A 24189-nucleotide genomic window follows, 5' to 3' on the forward strand; every position below is an offset into this window, starting at 1 on the left:
AGCCACGGGGCCCGAGCAGGCGGCCAGCAGCAGGAGGGTGAGGACGAGCAGGGGACGCATGCTGCAGTGGAACAGTGGAAACAGTGCGAAGGTCACCTTATCGACAAGTACAGATGTGATAGCGCCAGCGCGTTCACTTATGGCTACCGTCTTTTCCAGAAAAGACGGAAAGCTCAAAGAAAACAACACAACACTGCCAATTTTTCCCAATACAATCATCGCTTTTCTCTTTCGCTTATATACAAGTACTGTACCGCAGCAACTGTAAGGCCCTTCAGTATCATTGGAAAATTTCCCGCTGCAGCAATGTCACGCGGACATTTTCTCTTCACCGCGGGCAGTGTAGCCGCTTTTTCTCGCGGATCAACTGTCTCTCTTAGATTTCACTCTACCCGGCTGAGGCTGCCAAGGCCATGCCTGTTTCATGAATCATACACTCATTGTTTTTTAATTTGCCGCAGGGTTTGGAAAGCGTAGCTCTAACTGGTACTGTAAGTGTTCATTTTTTGGATGGCCGTCATTTTCTTTGCAGACTGACCCGGCTGCAGGGAACAGTTGACCGCATTTACCGCAGCCGTACAATGTACATCCAATTACATATATGACAATTTTGGCAGTCAACTTGGCTCTCACAGCTTCCACCGGAATGATGAATTACCCTAATCCATTGTGACCAAGGGACCAAGAGTCAAGACCAACCAACAGCACATCATAAAAGAAATATAATTCTTGTACAATTCCCTGAAATTAATCTACGAGTGGTTATCCGATTTTGGGTGGACCCTGCAAAATTGTCTTGTGCTTTATGTGGAATAGCATTACTGCGGAAAACACTGCTCGGTTAGAATACGCTGACAAATTAGGATTAAATAAAGAAATAAGGCCCTACACAAGGAATCACGATGATTACACTCTACCAGCCAACCAATCATGACAAGCCCGATGAGATGGAGAAAAGCAGACGAAAAGACAACAATTATCAATCCATACGCAAAACAAACAGCCGCTGCGTCCGTCCAGCCACGATCCAGTTCCAGCACAGATGCTCTTTGGACAGAAGCCCGCTGGAGCATCGCGGCTTTTTAGCTCCATTCGACGGTCAATTAAGTGGCCGCGGCCAGCACGACGGGCTCCTCGGCGTCGCTCTTGTTGTCGGGACTGCTGCAGTCCTCGCACAGCCACCCGTAGAAGCGCGTGCGGGGACATTTCGCCACTGCAAAGAATAATAATAATTGTTTTTCTTATAAATTATTAACTGCGGAAAGAAGCACTGACGCGGCGGATCCAAGCAGGTCTTGAAGTGGAACCACTGCCGGCAGCGATCGCACTCCACGGCGTCGCGACCGTCGCCCATCTGTTGGCACTTGCAGCAGCGCCCCGTCCGCGGCTCCTCCACGCGCTGCTTCCGGCCCGGCGTCCGCGGCGCCACCCCCGGCTGCGGCTCGCCGCTGGCCGCCGACGGCGTCCCGGCCGCGTCCGCCGTCATCTCCGCCTTCCTGGCCGCCTTCTTCCCGGCCGAGGAGACCTTGCGGCGCTTGGCCGGCGGCTGCCCGGCCTCCGCCGCCGCCGACTGCAGGCGCTGCTCCAGGGCGGGGTTCTTGCCCTGCAGACGCCGCTTCTTCCGCCCGCTGATGCCGGAGTCCTCGCCGCCCGGCTCGCCTTCCGCGCCCGCCTCACCCTCTTCCTCCGAATCCTCCGAGGACGGCGCACAATCCGAGCACAACCATTTCACTCCTGTTGAATCAAACACATTATATTTAATATTATCAATATTACCGTTAAATTTTTATCCTGAATTTTGTTATTATTAATACGGACCGGTGCGTTTGTTGGGCATGGTGGTGAGCGGGGGATCGAGGCACTTGAGGTGGAAGCGCTCCTTGCAGTCGTCGCACTGCACCATCCGTTGCGGGAAGCTGGAGCTGGCGCAGATCTTGCACTTGGGCTCCAGCTCGCGCCGCGCCACGCCCGGCTCCAGCTCGCCGCCGCGGTCCTCCGACTTCTTCTTGCCGCGCGCCGACCCCGCCTTCTTCCCGTTGCCGACCGGCGGCGCCGTGCTGCCGTCGTCCATGAAGGGCAGGAAGGGCGTCAGCAGCTTCAGCAAGCCCCTCCCGCTCGTACTGCAGCTCCAGCGTGTAGCGCTTGTGCGCCGCGCGTCCCGTCGTCGGGTCGAACTTGCCGCGCTGGCGCAGCACCTCCCGCCGCGTCTCCTGCGCCGCCTCCATGCGCTCCAGACACTCCGACATCTGCTTCTCGCGCTTGAACACGTACGCCACGAACTCCGGCCGGAAGTCCGGTCGGGAGGAGCGCAGGTTGTCGGCCAACGGATTGGAGTTCACCACGGGCTTCGCGTCCCACCTATGCACCAATCACAACACTCCAATCAATTACTTAACACTTGCGGCTTTATTGAGACTTTGGAGCACTATAATTCAACGGTTATACCGGCAGGGAAGAAACAGAGTGAGATAGGGAAAAACAATTCAGACAATTATAGCACAACTTAAGGAATATACACAGCGACGATTTCTGGATGAGTGCACCGGAAAGGAATACAGTTCAGTGCCGTGTGCATGCAGAATAATCGAGAAAAATCAATCGATAATAAGGCACCGCCGTTTGAGCGTTGTGAGCAGTCGTACACAGCTAATTATACACCTGCCGCACGTAAGCTGCCTTCAAAACGAACGAGGATTTAACATATTTCCTTCCTACTGTTAAATGATCGAGAAAATTACTGTTTTGGTGAAATTATAATTTTGGTGAATCGCCTGCAGTAAATTACGGCTGTAATTTTACTGAATTTTGCATCGAATTCGTACTGATATTTTCCATACTGTAGCGGAAACGAAGAGCAAATCTAAACTCGTCTCTCCTGCAAAGTCTAGCCAAAATCGGATAATTAGAACAATTTCAGGGAATTATACAATAATCATATTTCTTTTAGGTTGTGCTGTTGGTCTGTCTTGGCCACAATGGAATAACGTAATTCATCATTCCTATGAAAGCCAAGTTAACTGCCAGAAATTGCCATAATTTTAGCGTATAAGATACTTTTTTGTCCTCTAAAGCCGGGTCATTCTGCAATGAAAATAAAGGATATTCGAAAAAACATTTAAACCGTTACGCTTTCCAAACCCCGAAGCAAATTAAAAAAAAACAAAGGTATGATTCATGAAACAGGCAAGGCCTTGGCAGACTGGTAAAATGAAATTTTAGAGAGACAGTCCATCCGTGAAAAAAAAGCAGTTACATTGCCCGCGGTGAAGAAAAATTGTCCGCGTGACATGGCTGCAGAGGGAAACTGCTACGGTATATAAGCGGAAGAGAAAAGTGATAATTATATTCATAATGTTGCATTTAATACGTTAAGAAAAAAGGCGACTATGTCAAGGATTATTTTTCTATATGCTGGTACTGTAATAGGAAAATTTAATTATTCCCTAATCAACGGGAAGTGCACAGCGCATAATGTACCTACAATAAAGTACTGGTTCGCATTCTTTATCTAGCTTTACAGAATAAGCATAACACGTATTTTATAATTTCTTAAATAGCAAACTGTACGACGAAAAAACTTGTCTAAAAACTTGAGTAATAATATTTGTCAGATAGAATCCAACGGAAATGCACGAAATTTTCGTTCATAACACCGTTCATCACTGTTAACGTATTCCATTCACAAAATCACAATTAAATCGCTCACAAGATGGTATCTCCTGCTAGGCGGAGAAGGGAGTAAACAAGCGTTATTAAGCTAATTAATTTCAAAAAATACAAACTACTAGGATCATTATTGCAGAAAAATTAATCCAGTAGACTACTGTATTTATAGAAAATTAGCCTAGCGATCATTTTAAAACAAACAAACTGGTCCACTAATTTAAAAACTTGAATATTATAGGAAACTTCGCCTGTGTATTAATTTCTAGAGAAACCTGTTGCTTATCCACTGACCCTAGGGCGTCGGCGCGCTCGTGTCCCTTCATGAGGAGCCAGAAGGCGGAGTGCAGCGGCCGCGCGCTGGACTCGGTGCCGGACTCGGGGCGGCGGGCGCGGCGCCGCAGGATGTAGCTGTCGCGCTGCTTGCGCTCGGCGGCGTCCAGCCGCGCGCGCTCCTCCTCGGTGAGGGCCTGCAGACTCATCTCGTGCTTGCGCTGCAGGCCCAGCGAGGCCAGGAAGCAGCGGCGGTTGCTGGAGCGGTCCTCCTTGGGGCAGTGGTCGGGACAGTAGACGGCCAGCGGGTAGCCCATCTCCGGCTCCAGCTCGGCCGCCGTGCCCACCATCATGGCGCAGGTGGCGTGCAGGTACTTGCGGCACATGCCCGTCTCGCAGTTGATCGTCACGCCGGCGTTCTTGGCGTACACGTCGTCGCAGATGATGCACGGCCGGTCGCCCCACCGCACGTACGGCAGCTCCGTCAGCACCGCGTCGCAGAACCGCTCCTCGTCGTCAAAGTAGATCTCGCGGATGTAGCGCGCGCAGGCACTGTGGATCCAGTCACCCTAATCAACACCATTCAGTCATTTTCAATTGTTATTTCAAAATAATCAATCATTTTACTACAACTCGTAATAAGCCAATTGTTAACCTAAATCAAACAACCAAATAAATGCGTGTGTTATTAAGTCAACTTCCCTAGTAAGGAGTAATTTTTGAAAATTTTCCTCATACAGCAGAATATCTTTTAAAATGATGAAAATCAAGAGCTAAATAACCCGATACATATTTCTAAAAATTAATTTTTTAAATATATACCCGACAAAATAACGAAAGAATAAAATTATGTAAATTCGGATACACAAGAAAATAAATAAAACACAAATAAGAAATACTATAATTAAACAAACGATTAATCCAAACATTAAAAACGAATAGCAGCGGTCAAGAAACGAAAAAATCAATAATTAAGAAACCAATCATAAAATAAAATATAGATAAAATACACAAATAACTCGAAGAAAATTATTTTAGTAAAAAGAGAGTCATTCTCGTAAGTTAAATGCTACTTGAAATTCCAAAGAAAGCAAATAAATCGATCAGTCGAGCCTTGAAGAAAAAGAAAATTTGTGTGTAAGTTGCCAACAAAACGAAACGACATTTTAGCATCAATGACTGCAGTTTCACAGCTGCAAAGAAATCTGCGCAGAAACCGCAAAAGTAATATCAGAATAAATCACTGTCACCTTGATAGTCTGTTTGAAGGCGCCGTAGAGGTTAGGACAGGCGATGCAGCGCGGCAGGCGCTCGCCGTAGCGGCAGGGATCGCAGAACCAGGGCATGGTCTCGGTGCTGCTCTGCCCGTCGCCCTCGCCCGCGTGCGCCTCCTCCAGCTCCTGGCCCAACACCCCGTAGCAGGCCTCGTGCACCGGCACCCCGCAGGCGTCGCACTGCACCACGGCGTCCTTCTCCGTGTCCGTCTCGTCCCACAGACAGATGGAGCAGATCTTCACGTCCTCCAGCTTGCCGCTGCGCGCGATCTCGTCCAGCAGCGCGTCCAGCGACTGCTTCTGCTCCGCCAGCGCGTTCAGGGGGTCCTTGCTCTTGTGGTGGTGATGGTGGTGGTCGCGGGGCGCCGACACCGTCTCGTCCTCGGCGTCGGAGCCCGAGGCCGAGGAGGAGTCGCCCTCGGAGCTGGAGGAGGCGCTGCCGTGCTCCGACTGGCTGGTCAAGCCATTCAGCCGCGCCGCGTCCGGCCGGAAGTCCGCGTCGTCCTCGTCCGTGTCCGCGTCCGGCTCCCAGTCCTCCGATTTCCCTTCTATCAGATGTCACACAGTATTAAAAAGCCATCGTAATATTCCAGTTATTATGAATCGTTTTACTGTTTTTAAAAATATTTCCATCTATTTTAACCACTTTTCACACACTACAGATTATTCCGGGTGATTTGACTGATTAATTACAAAATTATTTACTGGTTTAGTTTCTAACATTCATTATATTTTCTGGAATATTGGGCTTATTATTATTCAGTATTCAATTTTCAAAAATGTTTTCCTCACTTGACAAATATTCTCCTCTATTCCAGCTGTTTTATCGCAAAAAAGACAAACTACGAGTATGTAGATAATTATATTAATTATTTTTCCAAAATAAATAGATAAACGATACAACTAGAGATTTCTCACACAATAATGATGAATGACAATAACAATATCTTAATTTCGTGTTCGATCGATCAACGGCAGAGTTAATTATTTCATTTCTTTGGTTTGTTTCATTTTGAAAAATCTGAATCACTGTCTTTCAATTGCACATAAGTTCATAACGGGAAAAATGGCTTACCCAAGAACTTCGGCGCGGGTGCGCGTGGGGGCCTGCGTGCCGTCCTCCTTCTCCTTGAGAATGGCCTCCTCGTAGCGATTGCCGAAGTTCTTGCGGCGCGAGCGACGCGGCGGGGCGCTGGCGCTGCTGGCCCCGGTGGTCGCGCCGACAGACACATCATCCAGGATCTGCACGTCGTCATCCTCGTCGTCCTCGGGCCCGGCATCCCCGTCGAGCGTCGACGGGCCGTTGCTGACGACCACGGCGGACTCGGGGGTCGCTGTCGCGGGGGACGCGGGTTTCTCGGGCTGGACAGCGTCGACGTGGTTATTTGTCTCGGCTTCCAGTTGCTCTTGGTCTATGCTGGAACTGCTTTCGACGGCAGACTGGCTGGAAGACGCGTCCGAGCTGGATGCGGAGTCGGAACCCGACGTGGCCATTTCTTCGTCTTCGGGTAAAGCCAACTCGTCGTTCTCGTGCAGCTCATTCTCCTCCATTCTGACCAGGCGTCACTGCGCCGATGACACTTGTCACGTGGACTGACCGGCCAACGGCTACGGAATAAGATTACAATGATAAAATTAGAGAAAAATCACCGTGAAACAGCAAACCATGCGGATTCGATCATTTGTATCCACTTGGAACTGTTCAAACCTGCGACCGTTCGAACTTTGCTCGAAGTGAACAAGTCTGTCTGCAAACTTTCAGGCCATCGACCGAAAAGGCAACAGCTAATTAGCGACTGCCGAGCCGAACCGCTGTTTGTACACATTCCCCCCGCTCACCACAACACATCTGCAGGCTTGAAAGAACGCCTCAGGTGGTTACGCCACTGCTGCAAGTTTAAACGTGAATCTTCGTTCTTATTCACATTTCAAACCAAACAAAATGGCACACTGCGTATCTCATCGTTTAGATCGATTTGTACTCTTTCCGTGTGTGTTTTCTCTTTTCCACAGGGAATAGTCGATGTTTTGACCAACTAAAAAAATACTGTAATCATTAAGTTGAACTTGTATCGCCGTTAGTAATTAGATCGTGAGGATGCAGAGCGCGGAGGACGTGGTGAGCCTGCTGCTGAAGGCCGAGCAGGGCGCCAAGCCCCACGAGGAGCTGCGCGGGCATTTCGCGGAGTTTGTCCAGCAGCTGCGCAAGTTCCCCGTCAACGAGCTGAACAACGCCATGCAGCGCGTGGATGCGCGCCACCACCCGTCGCCCGTGGCCGTTGTCCTGTACGATGGCTCAGTGTCAGACTGTCAGTTATCGAAACAGCTCCATCATGCATAATCTGCGTGTGTTGTAGGGCGGCCAAAACGGGGCTGGGGCAGGCCAGCGTCGACAGTCTCCTGCTGCAGATCCGCCACCTCCTCGAGCAGCACCTGACGGCCCAGGGGAAGCTGGCGCCTGCCCTGGACAGCCACGTCGTCTGTCTGCTGATGAAGCAGCTGGCCGAGCGTCTGCTGCGCGACAACGCCGCCTACGCGGGTCTCGATCTCTTCCTGGCGGTCATCAAGCTCATCCAGGACAATCCCCACCAACTCACCGAAATCCATCCGCTCTTTCTCCAGGTAAATTAGGACTCAATTATGAGCAATTTGATATCTATGGTAGTGCAGCGTTTGCTGCACATTGGCTCTGGCTTCTTGGGATTTTCTCGTGTTTTTACTTCGTCTTGAACTCTTGATGGACCTGACACCATCAGAAAAATCCCGATTGTTGTTATTGGATGCGTCGTACATTTGTTGGTTTAACAGTGGTGTTTGTGTGTGCAGTTGTCCCTGGCCAGTAACAGTGTGAAGAGCGCCCTGGAGCTGCTGGAAACGGAGATCAACGATATTTCCTCGCAGGTCAGTCTAGTCGCATTTTGTAAACAGTAAACAGTTCAAGTTTTAAGCCGTTTTTCATGTTAATTTCAAGTGAAATACAACCAAATGAATCTTTAATGCTATGGCATACACTACAAATTTTCCCGAGTTTTTTTCTGTTATAAATCAAGAAACTTTATTGAAATCACTTAATACTGTATTTGCTGATGCACTGTGATTTTCAACAGTTTTTTACATTGTATTTCATTCAGTTGGCTTTGATTTGGATCATTGGCAACCTCAATTCTGAAATTACATCAGTAGAAATTGAAACAGTTGATGTTAAATCATTTCAAATTCTTTAAGTCTGTTTTGGTTTCGAGAAAAATGTTTAGCCAAATGTGAGACGTTGGTAATGTCGATTTTCCAGCCTGTTAATGTTAACTGAATGATTGTGTGTTTGTTTAGAAAATGTCTGACGTGCAGTCGTGCGTGGCGTACTTCTACAGCGCCGCGCAGATCCTGTCGGCCAACAACTTCTTCATCTCCGCCCTGCGCAACATCCAGACGGTAGGGCAGTATGTCTTACACTCTTACTTGTCTCGTTCTTGATGTAGGAAGAGCTGTGTTTTCTGGGGGGCAGATCTTCTACATGCCGGGCGCCGCGACGGCCATGCACGCCACCGTCACCGAGGCCTACAAGAAGTACCTGCTGCTCGTCCTCCTCGCCAAGTACCGGGTCAGTTGCACCTTGTTCATTTTGCGCTGTTCCTGAGAACGGAGGTGATCTTTGGTCCTTCTCTGTGCCTGTGTCTGACTAGGTTGTTTTGCAGGGGACGGGTCTGCCCAAGACGGTGGCTAACTACATGGAGAACCATACCAAGGTATGTCGACAATCGAATCCAATCTAACAAAGTTGGTATTTGTGTCCATTTTCTGATTTTCATTCTTTTGCAGAAAGCGGTGGCTGCGTATCAGGCGCTGCACGACGCCTTCCTGGCCGACACCTTCGATCCCGTCGCGCTGCAGAATATCGCCCACCAACATGCGGCGGTTTTCAACCAGGTACGTCAGTGGTGTGAGTTAATCGCTTTAGTGTAAGCAATAACTTGCAGCCTTTTTTCGGAATTATACTCGTTTGATCTTGCTGTAATCGAAGAAAACAGCATCCAAGCATCAACGGTTGCTGTCTGTTAACTGGACTTTGTAGTCGTGATGCTGGGGATTTTTTTTTGCGCTGGAAAAAAGTGAGCGTCAAGCTGTTGAAATTCAAAATAAATTTGTCTGTTGTGTTGCAGGACGGGAACATGGGTTTGGTGCAGCAGTGCTTGAAGCGCTACCGCGTCAAGGAGTTGATCAAGCATGCCGGGGTGAGTGATTGACTGATGTTTCGGCTTAATTTAATTGCGGGATTCGGAGATTATTTCCTGGACGTTGAACAGGTGTTCGAGAACATGGAGCTGCAGGTGCTGATGCACAAACTGCAGATCACGCAGCCGGAGCTGCTGGAATCCTTCCTCCTGGACATGGTCAGTGTCGCCAATTAACTGACAAAATGCTTGATAAACAAACCGTTGTGTCGTTTGAGTAGCTTATTTATCAATATTTTTGGTATTATTGTTTTTTCCGGCAGTATACCTACAGCGATTTCCTGGGCCGCATCGACATGGGCCGGAAGATCGTGGTGTTCCGCAAGAAGGCCCTGGTCATGCTGCCGGAACAGGCCTTTGAGTCGCTGCAGACTTCGGTAAGAAATCGGTCATTTGAGACGGAACAAAATTAACAGTATTGCAGCATGTTCATAAGGATAAGTCAATCAACTGATACAAGCGTGACAGTGTGTTGTTGTTGTGTCGGCGCAGTTGTCGCATGTGCAGAGCGTGATGGACGCCGCGTCCAGCGTGGAGAAGGACATTATCCTCAACACCGACTACCTGCGCAAGGTACAGTACTATCTTCTTCTGTGGGTAATTAATAATACGCGTAATAATAATACTCATTAATTATAGGCAGTAATACAGTGATTGTAGATGATTGGCAGTCTTTTGGGAATAATATTGATTGTGTTGCGTGTGGCAGATGGTGCAGGGTGAGCCGGGGATGCGCGACGAGTGGGGCAGCATGTTCGGGATGGAGATGGGCATGGGCATGGGCTCCCTGGGCATGGGGATGGGCCCGATGGGCATGGGATCCTATGGCATGGGCCTGGGCCCCTACGCCTCCTCGGGCAACGGCTACGGCTTCCCCTCGCCGCCCTCCACGCGCTCCGGCCGCCGATCGCCGTGAAAGAGGCACTGTGAGCAAATTAAAAGGACGGCGCCTGCTTCTGCGCACACGCTCCTCTTGTGATTCTCCACATCTCCGCATCGTACAGCTGACAGTACTGCGACGGCGACACAGTATCGCCGCTTCACCTCTTTCTACTCGTTTCCTTGACACCTGTTTCTTACTTTGGATGTTTTCGGCAGTCATTGGTGTTCTTTCGGTTTTCACCCGCTGTTTCTATGCTTTATCGACGCCTCTGTAGTGAACATGTTTTTTTGTCTTTTATTCGTCCGATAGATAGATAACTGATGTGTTTATTTAAAGTCAGTGCTAAAACTAAGAAAAACTGGACTATCTGTACATATTCGTAGCATACAGTACGGACAAAATAATAATGCCGGTTAAAATTTATCGTTAACAGTAATGCGGATCAGATTGCAGCAATAAGCACTTACTGCCGTTTCCTGCAAATCTCCGTCGACAATATAATCTTCTGAATTCTTTTCTTATTTGCACATTTCGTACAGAACGAAAATAAAACGGTGGAAATAGCATCTCTGTACGCGTATCTGTAGTTCCAGAAAGCGAAAAGTTTAGAACTTTAGTGAATGGAATACAAGTTTATCGTATAAATACGAGTATCAATGAATTATAGCATGATCATAATTATTAATTTTCGTATCTTTATCAATAAGCGATCACAGAATACAAATCAGTAAACATGACTGAGCTAATACCACGATTAATCTGCCAGTGCCAAAAGATTGATTACGTTATCCTGTCTTTTTAATATTGTCGAATAATCGAATCCATCACCGGTACAATTTATTTTAATCAACAACAACCACGTTCTAGCATCAAGTAAAATCCATATTAATCGTGAATGGGTGTGTATGAGAAGTTGACAAACAGTCTGCTAAAAACGTATTAACCAATACAAACACAACACAGCCAGTCATGGAACGCGTAAAATAAAATCGCAGTGGCAAAGCGGAATAAGTTAAAAATGAACAACACAAGCCGGGTCGAAATTGGCTGGTTAATTAGAGATTCCTTCTGGCAGGCAGCCAGCATTATAGCACAGAACAGCGCCCGCAGCTGCTTGATTAATAAAGAGAGATTAGCACGAACAGATGAGCGGTCGTCGTGTATACCGACTTGTTAATGCACTGCGCAGCGAAGACTGGATGTGCCCGGGGCGATTAAAGAATAATTCTCTGCTCGGCTACTGCACCTGCGTCGTCGTGGTGGAGGGGCTCGTCTGGGAGGGCGGGCCGGCGCGGTAGCGTGCCGGCAGCACTTCCTCGAGGATCTCGCGGCCGCGCAGCATCTTCACCAGCCAGTTGAGGGCCATCCAGGCGGCGGCGGCGGCCGAGGCGGCGCCCAGGCCCACCACGAAGCCCGTCGGCACCGCGAAGAACAGGGCCAACACGCCGCCCGCCACCAACAGGCCTACGAGGACACATTCAACGCCATAAAAAAACACATTCATTTCTAATGAAAAAACATTCAACAATTCAACCAAAAATTCCCAAAATAATTACACGTAAAAAATTGATCATCCGCTCTACAAATACGCAGACCAATTTCTACAAACCACAAATAATTTCTACAAAGTGTACGGAAAATCCTTCAGAGCCAAAACGATTCACAAAATGTGGAAAATTATTATTACAGGAAAAAGTGGACAACTACGTCAGAGAAATTCATAAATATAAACTAAATAAACTGAATAAAAAAATTTTAAAATGAAAGGGAAAATCCCATACACTCACAACGATTCGCAAATGGTGGGGATTCCGGGGAAGAATGACGGGGAAAGAAAGTCAAAACAGCCGCATTATCCAAAACAAATTGCCAAATTAAAATTAAAAAATACATTCCTAATTCCACAAGACCAAAACTAAGATAATATTAAATACTTTAAAAAAGGGAAAATTCACTGCATAAATTCCCATAAAATAATTTCCAAAAATAAAGAAACAAATGGCAGAAATATAAGAAAAATGCAGAAAAAAACTGCAGGAAAATAATAGTAGAAAAAAATCGACAATGAAATGCAAGTGGCAGGAAGAAGGGAAATTCCCGTAATAATTTACAACAGTGCTTTGCTCACCTTCGACAATCAAGGCCGTGACGGCCACACTGACGGCGCTGACGAGGCTGAACCCGAGAAAGACCCCCAACGGCGTGAGAACGAACACTCCGAGCACGGTGCAGAAGACGCCGAGGGCGGGGTGCTGCAGGAAGAGCAGGAACAGCGACTGCGCCACGTCCAGCAGCAGGTCCTTGTAGGCGTTCAGCGCGTGCCACAGCACGCCCAGCCCGCGCAGGTACACGCCCAGGGGCGGCGGCACGTCCAGCAGGGGCCCGCTGTACAGGCTGTGGATGCGCGTCTTCTCCGACTGATCGGGATCCTCGGCCGTGCTGACGCGCGTCGCCCCCATGGCGTCGAAGGGGAAGTTGGCCTTGTAGGCGTGCACGCGCGGCAGTTCGGTGGACTCGCGGACCTCGGTGCGCTCGCTGTAGTAGGTGGGTTTGGCGTTGGAGGAGTTGACCGAGTCGGGCTGGTACGTCATGACAGAAGAGCAGGAACAGGAATAGACAGACGCGTATCGATCGCCGTTGTGCCGGTACTGGGAGCGATACGGATACGGACAGGGACACGCTTCCCACGCAGAATGCTGGTTACAGTCCGCTGCGTCGATGCTGCGCCTTCCCGTGTCAGGAAAACAATCAACAGTTGACTATTACAGCAATGCAGTTCCAAACTGGAATCTGCCATACAGACGGCACGCACTGCCGCCGCATTTCGGATTTTACAGAAATTAACTGTATTTTTTGTTACACTGCAGTCGCCGCCCACTCCACAGCAAACAGCTGTTTACTGCCCGGCCATTGGCTGCCATATCGTAGCGTATGAATTTGACCGTGCGACGGCGTGCGTACAACGGTACAAGTGCTCAGTTCTGTACGTTAATTTTGTTTAATATTACTTATTGTTAGTGAAATAATAATATCAAAATTAGTTTATTTGGAAGTAAAACAAGTAAGTATATCGCCACTAAAACCGATACTTTATAAAGTTTATTTAATAAAGCAACTTAGAATTCCGTATACCGAAATCCACTATAAGTAGATACGAGGTACAGGTATTGGGCTGCAGTACAGCACTTGCAAGTTGTAAGAACAATAAAGCGGCGCTGTATCATTCCATAAATTACTGTTAAATATGATTACATTTTCATACAAATTAATAATCTTTGATGGCGTACGCCGCCGTATGGTACGAGGGTACGACACTTTCTAGCCGTACTCAAAATAATAAATTTAATGTTAATTGTGTACTATCCAAGTATTGTACATATTATACGGAAGTATTACCGGCATCTCCACGGACAGACAAATGGCATCAATCTCAATCCTCACGACGCATGGAAACTGGAATTATTAAGGAATTCTCACTTCCGGTCACAACCGCCTAAATAAGGACGTTATCCGTAGTCATCAATACGCATCCAGAATTGTTATAATCATAGGATGGTGATCGTACTATCGTAGTATCTCAGAATGGAACCATTATTAACTGCTTAGTATTTGTATCTGACAATATTCTATCTCACTCCTTCTTTATTACAAACCATCACTTAAACACGTGTTAAAGAAGCAGTTACAAAAACAACAACTCGTTAAACATTTCCGCTTTCTCCACCGTGCCCAAAACAGAAACCGCGTTACCACGCTGTATCTCTATAGACAGACGTTGTCGAAGAAATTCGTGCGAGCGGGCTTCTCCTGAATGAGAACGTAATCTCTTCCCAAGTTCTTTTATAATGGCAATATAGAAGAACTGGGGAAGAATGGCAAAAATATATTCTATTATTTTCTTTTATAATGGCAAAAATATATTCTATTATTTTTGCCTTTCAGCAGAATATTAAGTAACTTCACTACTAACTTGTATACCCGTATAATAACTGCAAAATAAGATCAGTGCAAGAAAACTGACGTCAAAACGATGCAATGTCATCCAGTTTATCTCGTTGGATATGCACGTATACAGTATTATACAGTACATCAGTACGTGCACAAACACAGGTTTATTTCCGGAAAAATGGCGCCGCAAAATATTACATTCTATCCGCATATAAAATTCTGCAGTATATTCTGTAGCTCCACAGTACTTACTACTTAATGTGTACGGGTGGGAATTGAATGGCGACCGGAAGTTTGGTGCATGTCGATTATAAAGAGAAGCGCAGCGTTACAGATATCTGATCGTGAGATGGGTACATGCCGCGCGTTATAACTAGTCAATCAGCAGAAATTTGTTTACTCTGTCGCAATCAACAGGAGTTGTTGAATGTTGTTGTGACAGGAATATCAGCAGGCCTCTTGCGATTGTGCAGCGGACAGGTGCACGACAAACTCCTGACAACGCGAAACGCTATATCTATATATATAGATATACTCTGTGTTTAAATTTGGAGGAAAACACCTGATCCAGCTATAGCCCGCGTCAACGTTTTATTGTACAATACAATTCAGCTGTACATGCGTTGTACCTGTATAAGATATATGCTCAGGGTCCCACCTCGCTAGTTATTAGTTATTACTAGCGGTTTATAATTATTTTGTAATATTTATAATTATTCTATACGTATACACAGTTACATATTATATATTTATAGTACATCTCATCTAATAACTAAATTTTATCGTTAATTATAAATTTATACGTACGTGGCGTGCTTGTACTTGTACGCTGCGTTCAACTTGTTCGTAAGTAAACAAAGTTTTCAGAGTTCAGACTGTGCAACACATACGGGTGCTGTTTATATAATTAATCACAAGTCCGCTAATAACAACTTTTCTCAGCTGACAATGAATTGCAATGATAATTGCACGCGTTTCCATAATTCCTCCACGAAATCATGGAGGAATTGTAGTTATTGTACGCAAATTGCGATATTGTAGTCTTGAAATTTTAATCATAAGTACACAACCACCTACGTATAGATATCTATACGAAGTATACGATACGATACTCGCTAATGTTCGCAAGCGGAATTGAGATTAAAATACTTTTGATAATGCGCACTGCGCAGCGCCGGAAAGGACACCGGCACTTTTCTGCTTATCCCCCCATTATATCATTATCGTACAAATTTCTGTTTTTTCGATCTTTAGTAGTAGATCGAGATTTTCTTCTTTACTACAGCATCAACAGACAGAGGAAACAGGCGCTGAATCACAGAAGACATTATTTTAATCAAAATTAGGCGAGGCTGGTGCCGTCCTCAGGAGGGATGCCGCGTTTCCGCGCCGAATTTCCACGTGTCCACTTGTAATAACATTCCAATTAATCAAATCAAGCAAATCACGACTTATTATTAAATTAAAAATTATTATTGTAAATTCTGTAAGTCAGCAGTCTTTGTAGTACAAGTACTGCAGTACAAGTACATGTAAGTACTTCACACCTTCACAGTGCACATAAAATTAATACAATACTTAATTATAATTATGGCCGGAAGTGCATCGATGCTGTATGCACTATGCAGTACGCAGTGCGCACTATGCACAGTACTGTATCGCGAGTGCAGTGTGTGCCGTCCGCGGTGGAGCAGCTGCGCCATGGCGCACGGCTTTACGCTTCGGACTCTGTGGCTCAAGCAGTCTGTAATCTGAATTTCCAGTTGCTGCGAAATCCTAAATCCGCATTGCGCATTCGGTTATCCGTTCTCGATTTTTAATCCTGGTGGAAGGAACCTGAGCTGAAATTCTGCTGATTCCGATCTGCGAAGCGAAGAATCAGGCAGATTTCAGATTTCTCATTTGAATACTGACATTGTGGTGTTTAGCGCGAGGGATCCTCTTTTGGGGTGTGGTTGTGATATAAGTTGGCTGTTGATCTGTGATTGTCGCAGTGTGGATTAAAATCCTCGGCAGTTTGGCTGGAAAATACAGATAGATTTTGTCAGCCTGGTGTCAGTCCGTCCGTGGATCTCAGTCTGTGGTTTCTTGCCATCTACTCGTATCATTTATTCTGGCGCGGTGTGAGCGGTTCCCGTCCGAGTCCGACATTCGTATCCGCGATTGAAGTAGTTGAATATCTATCCCGTTAGTGAATCAACTGAAGCTGAGGAGTGAGAGGAATATTACTATCTGGCGAAGCCGCGAAAGGAACTGGAGGAGATCGGATAGAGAGTAGCTGCGTCTGATCCATCTAATTAGTAATTAGATTGATCGGGATATAGAGCCGCGTGATAGAGTGATTGGCGTGGTATTCCTCTTGAGTCTTGACAGACCAGTGAGATAACTCAGATAGGACTCATAGGAGCAGGATAAATAAAATGCCCGACACGACGCTGTACGATCTGCTGGGCGTCCGGCCCAACGCCAGCGACGCGGACATCAAGAAGGTAATCGAGTAGCCTAAGTGAGTGATTAATCATTGCCTGGCAGGCTCAGGCTGGCACCGACACAGACAGCGCAGTGTGCAACTGGTGCGGATGGAGGGAAGGCACTCAAGGCAGCTGGTCCCGTCCCGGACCCCGGTCGTGATCAGTGTGATGCAGTCAATTCTGTACTGCAATGACATGTACAGCTGTAGTGTATCTGTAGGCGTACCGGAAGATGGCCAAGCAGTACCATCCCGACAAGAACACGGACGAGGCGCAGAACGAGAAGGTGCGTATCCGGTTAGATGTAGTATTACTCTGCAGATGGCTGTGTGCCACTGCCACTGTGCAGTTGCAGTTGAGGATCACTAACATTGACGCTGGCTTATTCTGACGGCTGATTAATTGTACTGGTTCATGTTGTATTGCGTTGCGTGTTGTTGTGCAGTTCAAGGAGATGAGCTTCGCCTACGAGGTGCTGACGGACCCGCAGAAGCGCCAGACCTACGACCGCGGCGGCATGCAGGCCCTCAAGGAGGGCGGCGGCGCGCGTAAGTGCTCCAGTTGAATTATTCACTTTATCCAGTCAAATTCAGTGTAATTCACTGTAATGCCTTGGTCGGTACTGGTAGTAGCCGCCGTTAGCTGATCTTTCATTCTTCTGTTGACGTAGTTGATGATTTCTCCTGGAGTAACTGTTCTTGTCCGCAGCTGTTAGCGTCTTGGCGTTTGTATGGGTGTGTGGCTATAAGTTGCTGGTGATGTTGCAGAGGGCTTCGAGGACGTGTTCGAGCACCTGTTCGGCGGAGGCATGGGCATGGGCGGGGGCTTCTTCGGCAACATGTTCGGCGGCGGCGGGATGCGCGGAGGTATGGGCCGCGGTGGACGGATGCACGGCGAGGACACCGTGTTCCCCCTCAAGTATGCATGGCCTGTCCTGTCCTGTATTTAATTCTTAACATGCGTGCAGTTCGACGGCCTAACGTTTCGGCTGTTTCTCCTTCCTTTCTGGCAGTGTGACGCTGGAAGATCTCTACAAGGGCAAGACGGTCAAGATTTCCATTGACAAGACCGTGCTCTGTTCCCAGTGCAACGGGTAAGCAGACTTCCCGACTACAACGGTTATGCGTGATTTACGCTCATTTTATGCTGATGTAGGTACGGCGGGAAGAGCGGCGCCGGGGGGCGCTGCGGACAGTGCCGCGGGTCGGGGGTGCGCGTGACGCTGCGCCCCATCGGGCCGGGCATGATGCAGCAGGTGCAGGAGGAGTGCGGCAAGTGCCGCGGAACAGGTACAGTACTGTGCACTAGCTAATTAATTGCAATTTCATTCGGCAATTCTTTGATTTATCGTTGGTCAGGCAGTTGTTCAAGAATAATTGGTGATGTTGTTAGTAATTAATTGGCTGTGTTATGCATGTGCAGGCAACGACTTTGCGGACGCGGACCGCTGCAAGAAGTGCGACGGGAAGCAGACGGTGCGCGAGAAGAAGCTGCAGGAGATCGAGGTGGACAAGGGCCGCAAGCACGGCGACAAGATCCTGCTGCGCGGCGCCGGCGACCAGAAGGTGTGTAGATAAGGATAGTCGTGCTTGCCAGGATGACCCTGTAAACGTGTCTTGTCTGGCCGTGTCTAGCCCAACGTGGAGGCCGGCGACGTGATCGTGGTGCTGCAGATGGCCAAGCACGACACCTTCGACCGCGAGGGCCCGCACCTCCTCGTCAAGATGGACGTGGACCTCGTCGAGGCCCTCTGCGGCATGCACCGCCCCTTGACGCACCTCGACGGCCGCACGCTCATGGTCACGCGCAAACCCGGCCAACTCATCACGCCCAGTGAGTGCACCCGCCGGTTTTAATCAGGGTTACCTTTCGGATAATTATACCCGTTCCTTTATACTTTCGGATAATTATACTCGAGCTATAATTATCCTGCGGTTTTTCTTACGAGATAGATCTGTTTTTGTTCTCGTTCATTTTTCTATGCCTTTACATCAAATTACATGCTCCTTTTCTTCGTAACCGTTATATCTCCATTTTATTATATATCTTACCTACGTGTATTGCTGTTTCGCGTTGCATTTTTATATTTTTATTTGTGTATGCCTAATGCCTGTACGGTAATCCCTAACCTGTATATTCTTGATTTGCATTTCTGTTTTTTTCTGATGATGGATGATGTGTGTGTGTGTTGTAGCGGACATTTACACGGTGGTGGGCGAGGGCATGCCCATCTACCGCAACCCCACCGAGCACGGCAACCTCATCGTCAAGTTCACCATCAACTTCCCCCCGACCAACTGGACGAGTGCCGAGAATATTAAGGTATCTTGCCCAGTCACTTTTCTCTCTAACGCAGTTCATTTTCCACGAAAATCTCCCAGCTGGATATTAAAAACAGAAGAAATTCAGCGACTTCCGGTGCGTGACGCAGTTGCCACCGCCCGCTGCGGCAGTGTAATACCCATTTTATCTTGGCAGTTTTGTAAAATTCCCGGTCATTTTCCTTTTCGATTTCTCTTCACAAAAACCGACCAACTCTTCACTTCATACAAAAAAATAAATAAAAAATAAGGAATAATTTCTTTAAAAATAAAAATGCGGAATAAATTGTAGGAAGCCTTTCTAAATTGTACTTACGTCGTTTGGAAGCCAAAAAAATTATGGAAAAAAATTGGGAAAAAAATAGAAAAAATACGTGAGTGTTTGATTGGTGTGTGTAGAAGCTGGAGGATCTGCTGGGACCGAAGCCGGCGTTGTCGCTGCCGGCCGGCGTCAGTCTGGCCGACGCGGAGGAAGCGGCCCTGCACGAGTTGGACCCGGCCGCGCACGGCCACGCCAACCATTCCGGCCAGCGCTCGGAGGCCTACCACGACGACGAGGACGAGGAGGGGGCCCACGGCGCCCCCGGGGGCGTGCGCTGCGCCACGCAGTAGCCGGACTCCGCCCGCCGCGGACTATTTGCGCTCCCTCGTCCCCCGGACGGAGACGCGCACCAGCCGCACTGGCTGGCTCGCCGTCGAGGAACGCCGGCAGCGGACAGGGACGTCGCCATGGTGATGTGCTTGTGTTTTTTGCGTTGCTGGTCGCCGGCTTTTCTTGCGGGCCGGTCTACAGTTTACTGACACTGTCTACGATTATTTAATCCAAAAAAACCGACTTTTCTCTTGCTTGTCGACTTTTTTCTCTCTTTCTTTTCGTAATTTTCTTCAAATTCCCTCGATGGATATGCGACACTGTTACTGCACTGTGTGCGGCTTTATTAGTTTCTTCTCTTCTTTTCACGAGCAATGAAAGTCAGCAGTGTTTAACGGGTGATTCGTAATACTTTGATTTACTAAATTTATTTAACGCATTTGTTTCCTTCAGTCAGCGGTGTTTAGCACGGGCGCAAAACGCAATCAACAGTCAGTAGCAAGAGTATAAAAAATGGCCAAAAATAAATTAAACCATAAAAATCACAACGAACACATTGGGAAGGCATAGAAGTGAAGAGGTTGTTGAAACTTGAATGGTATTCTGATCAGGCGTGGCGGGATTCGGCCATGAAGGCCTCGATCTCGTCGACGGTGCGCGGCACATCCGTCAGCAGCTCCATGCCGTGCTGCGTCACGATGATGTCGTCCTCGATGCGCACGCCGCCGAAGCCGCGGAAGCGCTTGATCATGTCCGCCACCAGGAATTTGCCGTGCTCGGGATGCGCCAGCGCCGCGTCCAACAACTACACACACAACCAACCATATTAATCGAAAAAATTTTAACTAAAATGTAAAATAATCGGAAGCGACATCCAATTACCTCAAAATTACGTACATATAAAACCTATTTAATCCGAAATAATGTAAACATGAAACCTAAAATAGTCTAGAAGATCTCTGATTAAATCCAAAATAATGAAAATATAAAATCATAAATAATCTGAAATATTATCTAATTAATTCAAAATAATGTAAAAATAAAATCCGAAATAATGCAAATACACAATCGAAAATACAATGAAATAATGTCTAATTAATTCAAAAGAAAATCTGAAATAATGTAGATATAATTCGACTGACCGGATCGATGAAGTAGCATCCCGGCTCGACGGTGAGGACCATGCCCGGCTGCAGGACGCGCGTGGTGCGCAGACTGCGCAGGCCGGGCTTGTTAATCCTCGCCGTCCCGGCCGGGTAGCCGCCGACGTCGTGCACGTCGATGCCCAGCAAATGGCCCAGTCCGTGCGGCATGAAGACGGCCGGCAGCCGCGCCTCCATCATCTGCTCCACGTCGCCCTGCAGCAGGCCGCCCCGCTTCAGCTCCTCCAGCAGCGTCCGCTCGGCCAGCAGGTGCATCTCCAGCCAGGACACGCCCGGCTTGATGGCCGCCATCACGCCGCGGTTGGCCTTCAGCACCGCCTCGTAGACGAGTTTCTGGTCGGGGCTGAACTTGCCGTTGGCCGGGAAGGAGCAGGTGATGTCCGACGCGTAGCAGTAGTACTCCGCGCCCATGTCGAACAGGCTGCAAGTGAGAAAATTAACACAACAAATAAATAAAGAAATATATATACATATATCCACATATATCTAGCAATTACACAATAACATAAGAATAAATAGGAATAAAATAGAAATAAATAGGAAGAGATGTATGTCGATCCACTGACCACATGTCGCCGTCGTTGATGACGCGGTCGTTGACGTTGTAGTGCAGCGTGCCCGAGTTCTCGCCGGTGCCGCAGATGCAGGTGTAGGCCACGTGACGACACCCGCCGCCGCCGTACGCCGCGTGCAGGAATTCGCTGCGACAACGAACAGCGTATTGCCTTAATGTGTATTTAACCAACCATGGCCGAACGGCACTGGATATTCACCACCGACCTTTCCAGCTGGTACTCCTTCATGCCCGGCCGCACTTTGCGCATCACTTCGCGGTGCGCCGCGCTGCTGATCTTGTTGGCGTACCGCAGCACTTCCTGCTCGTCCACCGTCTTCAACAGCCGACTGCAAATCAGCACTGACTGTTAAGACTAACTTCAATGCGGGAAATAAGAGAAATAAAATTTATCAGAGATTGCACAGAATAATTGGAGAAACATGCACAGAATACTTGAATCTAAATGAAATTTCGACGAAAGTGCCGGTCTGTGGACTGACCATTCGCATATTTCGGGATAGAGGAGACTGCTGTCGACGCGGAAGCGCTCGATGCCCTTGAAGCTGGCCTCCTTGGTGGTCTTGCCGCTGTCGGAGTTGACGCCCGTCAGCGTCAGCAGCAGCGCCTCCGCCGGCAGCTTGTCCGCCATCTCGTCCGTGTAGTGCACCTCGTCCACCATGTAGCGACTCTTGAAGTCCGCCAGCGTCCACAGTCTACCCACCACGACAAAACACAACACTTGTCAGCCAAACCAACGTAATGCCAAATGACTACACTGTATATACGAGTATTTATTAATCCATATTCGCTTTGAAATCGCATCACACTGAATCTGAACATCCATTGCCATCATAATGATTCGATAATCAAATTACTCAGCATTATTTTTTGACCATCATTTAGATGAATAAATTGTCAAGTGTTATAATTATCTGTAGCAGCGAGACCGTACTTGCCCATCCAGACGGCGTAGGAGTCGGGGAGGCGCGGCACGAAGAGCGTGCTGCTGCCGGTGCGGACGTCGATGGCGCCGAGGCAGTCGGGCTCCAGGACGCCGAAGGCCCAGTGGAAGAAGGACTCCTGCATTGAATGCCGTTGAATGAGCGGGAAGCGGTGGATTAAGCGATCTGCCAAACGGTCTGTTAGGGTGACCTACCTGGCGGAAGAGCAGGTCGACGTCGGTGCAGTAGCGCGTGTCGGAGGGGCCGCCCTGCAGCAGCACCACCAGCCGGCTGTCGGCCATGCCCGAGGAGGGCGCCGCCGCCGTCTGCTGCCGCAGCAGTCGCTGGCACAGCCGCTCGCGGTTCTTGGCGAAGAGCTTCATCGACACCTTATGCTTGCCCACCGCGTACGCCGGCCTACACAATCAAACAAACAACAACCATCAACACAAACATTAATCACCCGACCGACAGATATCTGTACTGTATCGCACGCAGCGTTTAAAGAACACCACTGCAACGTGTCATACGATTATCAATCAATACAATCCACCATTTCCCGAGCAAGTATTTCCACTAATACGGTCTCTTAACTACTGACTGAGCATTTAGTAAAAAAAGCATCTCCTCACCGCTAACGCTCAAACGAGTACGCATTACTTTACTGCTTCCATATTTCCTGTATATTTCTCCTTCCCCAACAAATACAAACAAGGAAATAAAGAGAAAAACAATCAATAAAAAAATAAAAGAACAATTATCAAGTAACTACATTTACCTAACATTACTACATTTAACTAACAAGGTTAAATCAACTGGGGAATAATAATACGGTATATGTTCAAGTGTGGACAGCAAAAGACAAAAATGACAACACCATCACTATGAGTATGAAGCATCAGAACAAGCGAGTACATAATACAGTATTACTCAGTTACTGCAATAAAATTCAATCAACACAACACAGAGAGTTGTGCCACTTGCCCGTGTCCCGTGCCGTCTCCCAGCGAGGCCTTCCGCGGCAGTTCGTGCGGATGAGCGTGCGTGTGGGTCTGCGGGTGCGGATGCGAGCCGTGCTCCGATGCCATTTTCCTTAAGGCCTAAGAAACGACAACAAATCACGAAATGGGACGAGCAAGCTGCAGCTTGTGCCAAAACACTGAAATAGATTCTAGTCATTCAGCGATCGTCCCACTTCCGCCACCAGCCATCCCCGCACTTCACTGCTTTCTTATCGCGCGTCGCGATAAGATAATAACTGATAACGATTACTGTGGACGGCGATAAACACTGCCATCGACTGATAACCAACACGACACGGACAGACACCAATATTTTATCGATGTGCGCATTCCACATTTTTCACTTTTCCACGGACACAATCAACTTCTACTGGCTATTTTCCTAGCTGGTCCAATTAAATTACACTTTACCATCGTCTACTCGTCAAATTTAAAGCAAATCAACAAACTCTAATCGTACACGTACAGTACAGTATACTGCTTACTGTTTTCGAGTGACTCGACGCTCCTCTTCTCCACGCTTCACGCACAAACACGGTCTGGTAACAATTCCAAACAGACAAATCAGAAAAGCCTCTTCTGCCACCAAATTCCCGAGACGCACGAAACACACGGGTCCCGATTTGCCAGGGTGAACTGGCGTGCAGGAAAAAAGCAGGATAAACAGCGCTCGTTAAGTTCTGTACAGTGGCAGAAAGCATGTTTTGACTGGTTTTTTGCTGCTGACTGTGGTCCGATTCGCGGAAGGATGCAGCAAGAAAATTAACTGGCCAATTTAATAACGGTCCGGTGCGTCGAATCGTAAACAAATTGTAACACGAGCCGCTGTGACGCATCACTGGCACATTACGGC

General features: G+C 47.8%; 5 protein-coding genes across 7 annotated transcripts; 2 read left to right on the plus strand and 3 right to left on the minus strand.

The window, feature by feature from the left end:
• Nucleotides 1-782: 782 nt before the first annotated feature.
• On the minus strand, nt 783-6951 carry LOC129598370 (PHD finger protein 14-like). Its single transcript, XM_055496241.1, is given in 8 exon segments — nt 783-1213; nt 1276-1734; nt 1819-2098; nt 2100-2358; nt 3958-4505; nt 5187-5758; nt 6003-6028; nt 6286-6951. Coding segments are annotated over 8 exon segments (2730 nt in total). The 5' UTR covers nt 6762-6951; the 3' UTR covers nt 783-1103.
• Nucleotides 6952-7143: 192 nt separating this feature from the next.
• Nucleotides 7144-10752, plus strand: LOC129598357 (COP9 signalosome complex subunit 3-like). The gene is made up of 12 exons (XM_055496225.1): nt 7144-7496; nt 7568-7832; nt 8037-8111; nt 8538-8639; nt 8713-8808; nt 8903-8953; nt 9027-9134; nt 9368-9439; nt 9512-9598; nt 9703-9816; nt 9932-10012; nt 10149-10752. The coding sequence occupies exons 1-12, from the start codon at nt 7309-7311 to the stop codon at nt 10353-10355; spliced, it is 1446 nt and encodes a 481-aa protein (XP_055352200.1). The 5' UTR covers nt 7144-7308; the 3' UTR covers nt 10356-10752.
• Nucleotides 10753-11146: 394 nt separating this feature from the next.
• On the minus strand, nt 11147-14650 carry LOC129598351 (uncharacterized). 3 transcript variants are annotated; one of them, XM_055496213.1, is made up of 4 exons: nt 14523-14650; nt 13719-13815; nt 12451-13049; nt 11147-11786 (listed from the first exon to the last, which is right to left on the minus strand). In XM_055496213.1, exons 2-4 carry the CDS (start codon nt 13745-13747, stop codon nt 11560-11562), a joined length of 855 nt encoding a protein of 284 aa, XP_055352188.1. In that variant the 5' UTR covers nt 13748-13815; nt 14523-14650; the 3' UTR covers nt 11147-11559. The 3 variants fall into 3 exon arrangements, with proteins under 3 accessions (XP_055352188.1, XP_055352186.1, XP_055352187.1); XM_055496211.1 differs by having other exon boundaries at nt 14301-14557; XM_055496212.1 differs by having other exon boundaries at nt 14293-14557.
• A 1391-nt stretch (nt 14651-16041) lies between these two features.
• Nucleotides 16042-20093, plus strand: LOC129598375 (dnaJ homolog subfamily A member 2-like). Its single transcript, XM_055496247.1, has 10 exons — nt 16042-16759; nt 16962-17027; nt 17187-17289; nt 17509-17659; nt 17754-17834; nt 17897-18030; nt 18164-18306; nt 18376-18574; nt 18936-19063; nt 19462-20093. The coding sequence occupies exons 1-10, from the start codon at nt 16691-16693 to the stop codon at nt 19672-19674; spliced, it is 1287 nt and encodes a 428-aa protein (XP_055352222.1). The 5' UTR covers nt 16042-16690; the 3' UTR covers nt 19675-20093.
• On the minus strand, nt 20067-24053 carry LOC129598374 (xaa-Pro dipeptidase-like). The gene is made up of 9 exons (XM_055496246.1): nt 23822-24053; nt 23299-23414; nt 22530-22731; nt 22326-22453; nt 21874-22086; nt 21598-21720; nt 21384-21518; nt 20797-21238; nt 20067-20459 (listed from the first exon to the last, which is right to left on the minus strand). The coding sequence occupies exons 1-9, from the start codon at nt 24035-24037 to the stop codon at nt 20262-20264; spliced, it is 1773 nt and encodes a 590-aa protein (XP_055352221.1). The 5' UTR covers nt 24038-24053; the 3' UTR covers nt 20067-20261.
• Between the last annotated feature and the right edge of the window lie 136 nt (nt 24054-24189).

Source organism: Paramacrobiotus metropolitanus, unplaced genomic scaffold (assembly GCF_019649055.1).
Source record: "Paramacrobiotus metropolitanus isolate TYO unplaced genomic scaffold, Prichtersi_v1.0 Parri_scaffold0000120, whole genome shotgun sequence".
Lineage (NCBI taxonomy): Eukaryota > Metazoa > Tardigrada > Eutardigrada > Parachela > Macrobiotidae > Paramacrobiotus > Paramacrobiotus metropolitanus.

What these genes read in the sequence shown, in the direction of transcription:
- LOC129598357 (XM_055496225.1), top strand. Translation starts at nt 7,309, where the DNA reads ATGCAGAGCGCGGAGGACGTGGTGAGCCTGCTGCTGAAGGCCGAGCAG. An exon ending in ATGCGGCGGTTTTCAACCAG is followed by an intron (nt 9,135 to 9,367) that starts GTACGTCAGTGG and finishes GTTGTGTTGCAG; the next exon opens with GACGGGAACATGGGTTTGGT. An exon ending in AATCCTTCCTCCTGGACATG is followed by an intron (nt 9,599 to 9,702) that starts GTCAGTGTCGCC and finishes TTTTTCCGGCAG; the next exon opens with TATACCTACAGCGATTTCCT.
- LOC129598351 (XM_055496213.1), bottom strand. Translation starts at nt 13,747, where the DNA reads ATGCCATTTGTCTGTCCGTGGAGATGCCG. An exon ending in GTCTGTCCGTGGAGATGCCG is followed by an intron (nt 13,050 to 13,718) that starts GTAATACTTCCG and finishes TGACACGGGAAG; the next exon opens with GCGCAGCATCGACGCAGCGG. An exon ending in CACGGCCTTGATTGTCGAAG is followed by an intron (nt 11,787 to 12,450) that starts GTGAGCAAAGCA and finishes GTGTCCTCGTAG; the next exon opens with GCCTGTTGGTGGCGGGCGGC.
- LOC129598375 (XM_055496247.1), top strand. Translation starts at nt 16,691, where the DNA reads ATGCCCGACACGACGCTGTACGATCTGCTGGGCGTCCGGCCCAACGCC. An exon ending in GCGACGCGGACATCAAGAAG is followed by an intron (nt 16,760 to 16,961) that starts GTAATCGAGTAG and finishes GTGTATCTGTAG; the next exon opens with GCGTACCGGAAGATGGCCAA. An exon ending in CAAGGAGGGCGGCGGCGCGC is followed by an intron (nt 17,290 to 17,508) that starts GTAAGTGCTCCA and finishes GTGATGTTGCAG; the next exon opens with AGGGCTTCGAGGACGTGTTC.
- LOC129598374 (XM_055496246.1), bottom strand. Translation starts at nt 24,037, where the DNA reads ATGCTTTCTGCCACTGTACAGAACTTAACGAGCGCTGTTTATCCTGCT. An exon ending in TCGACCTGCTCTTCCGCCAG is followed by an intron (nt 22,454 to 22,529) that starts GTAGGTCACCCT and finishes CATTCAATGCAG; the next exon opens with GAGTCCTTCTTCCACTGGGC. An exon ending in ATCAACGACGGCGACATGTG is followed by an intron (nt 21,239 to 21,383) that starts GTCAGTGGATCG and finishes TCTCACTTGCAG; the next exon opens with CCTGTTCGACATGGGCGCGG.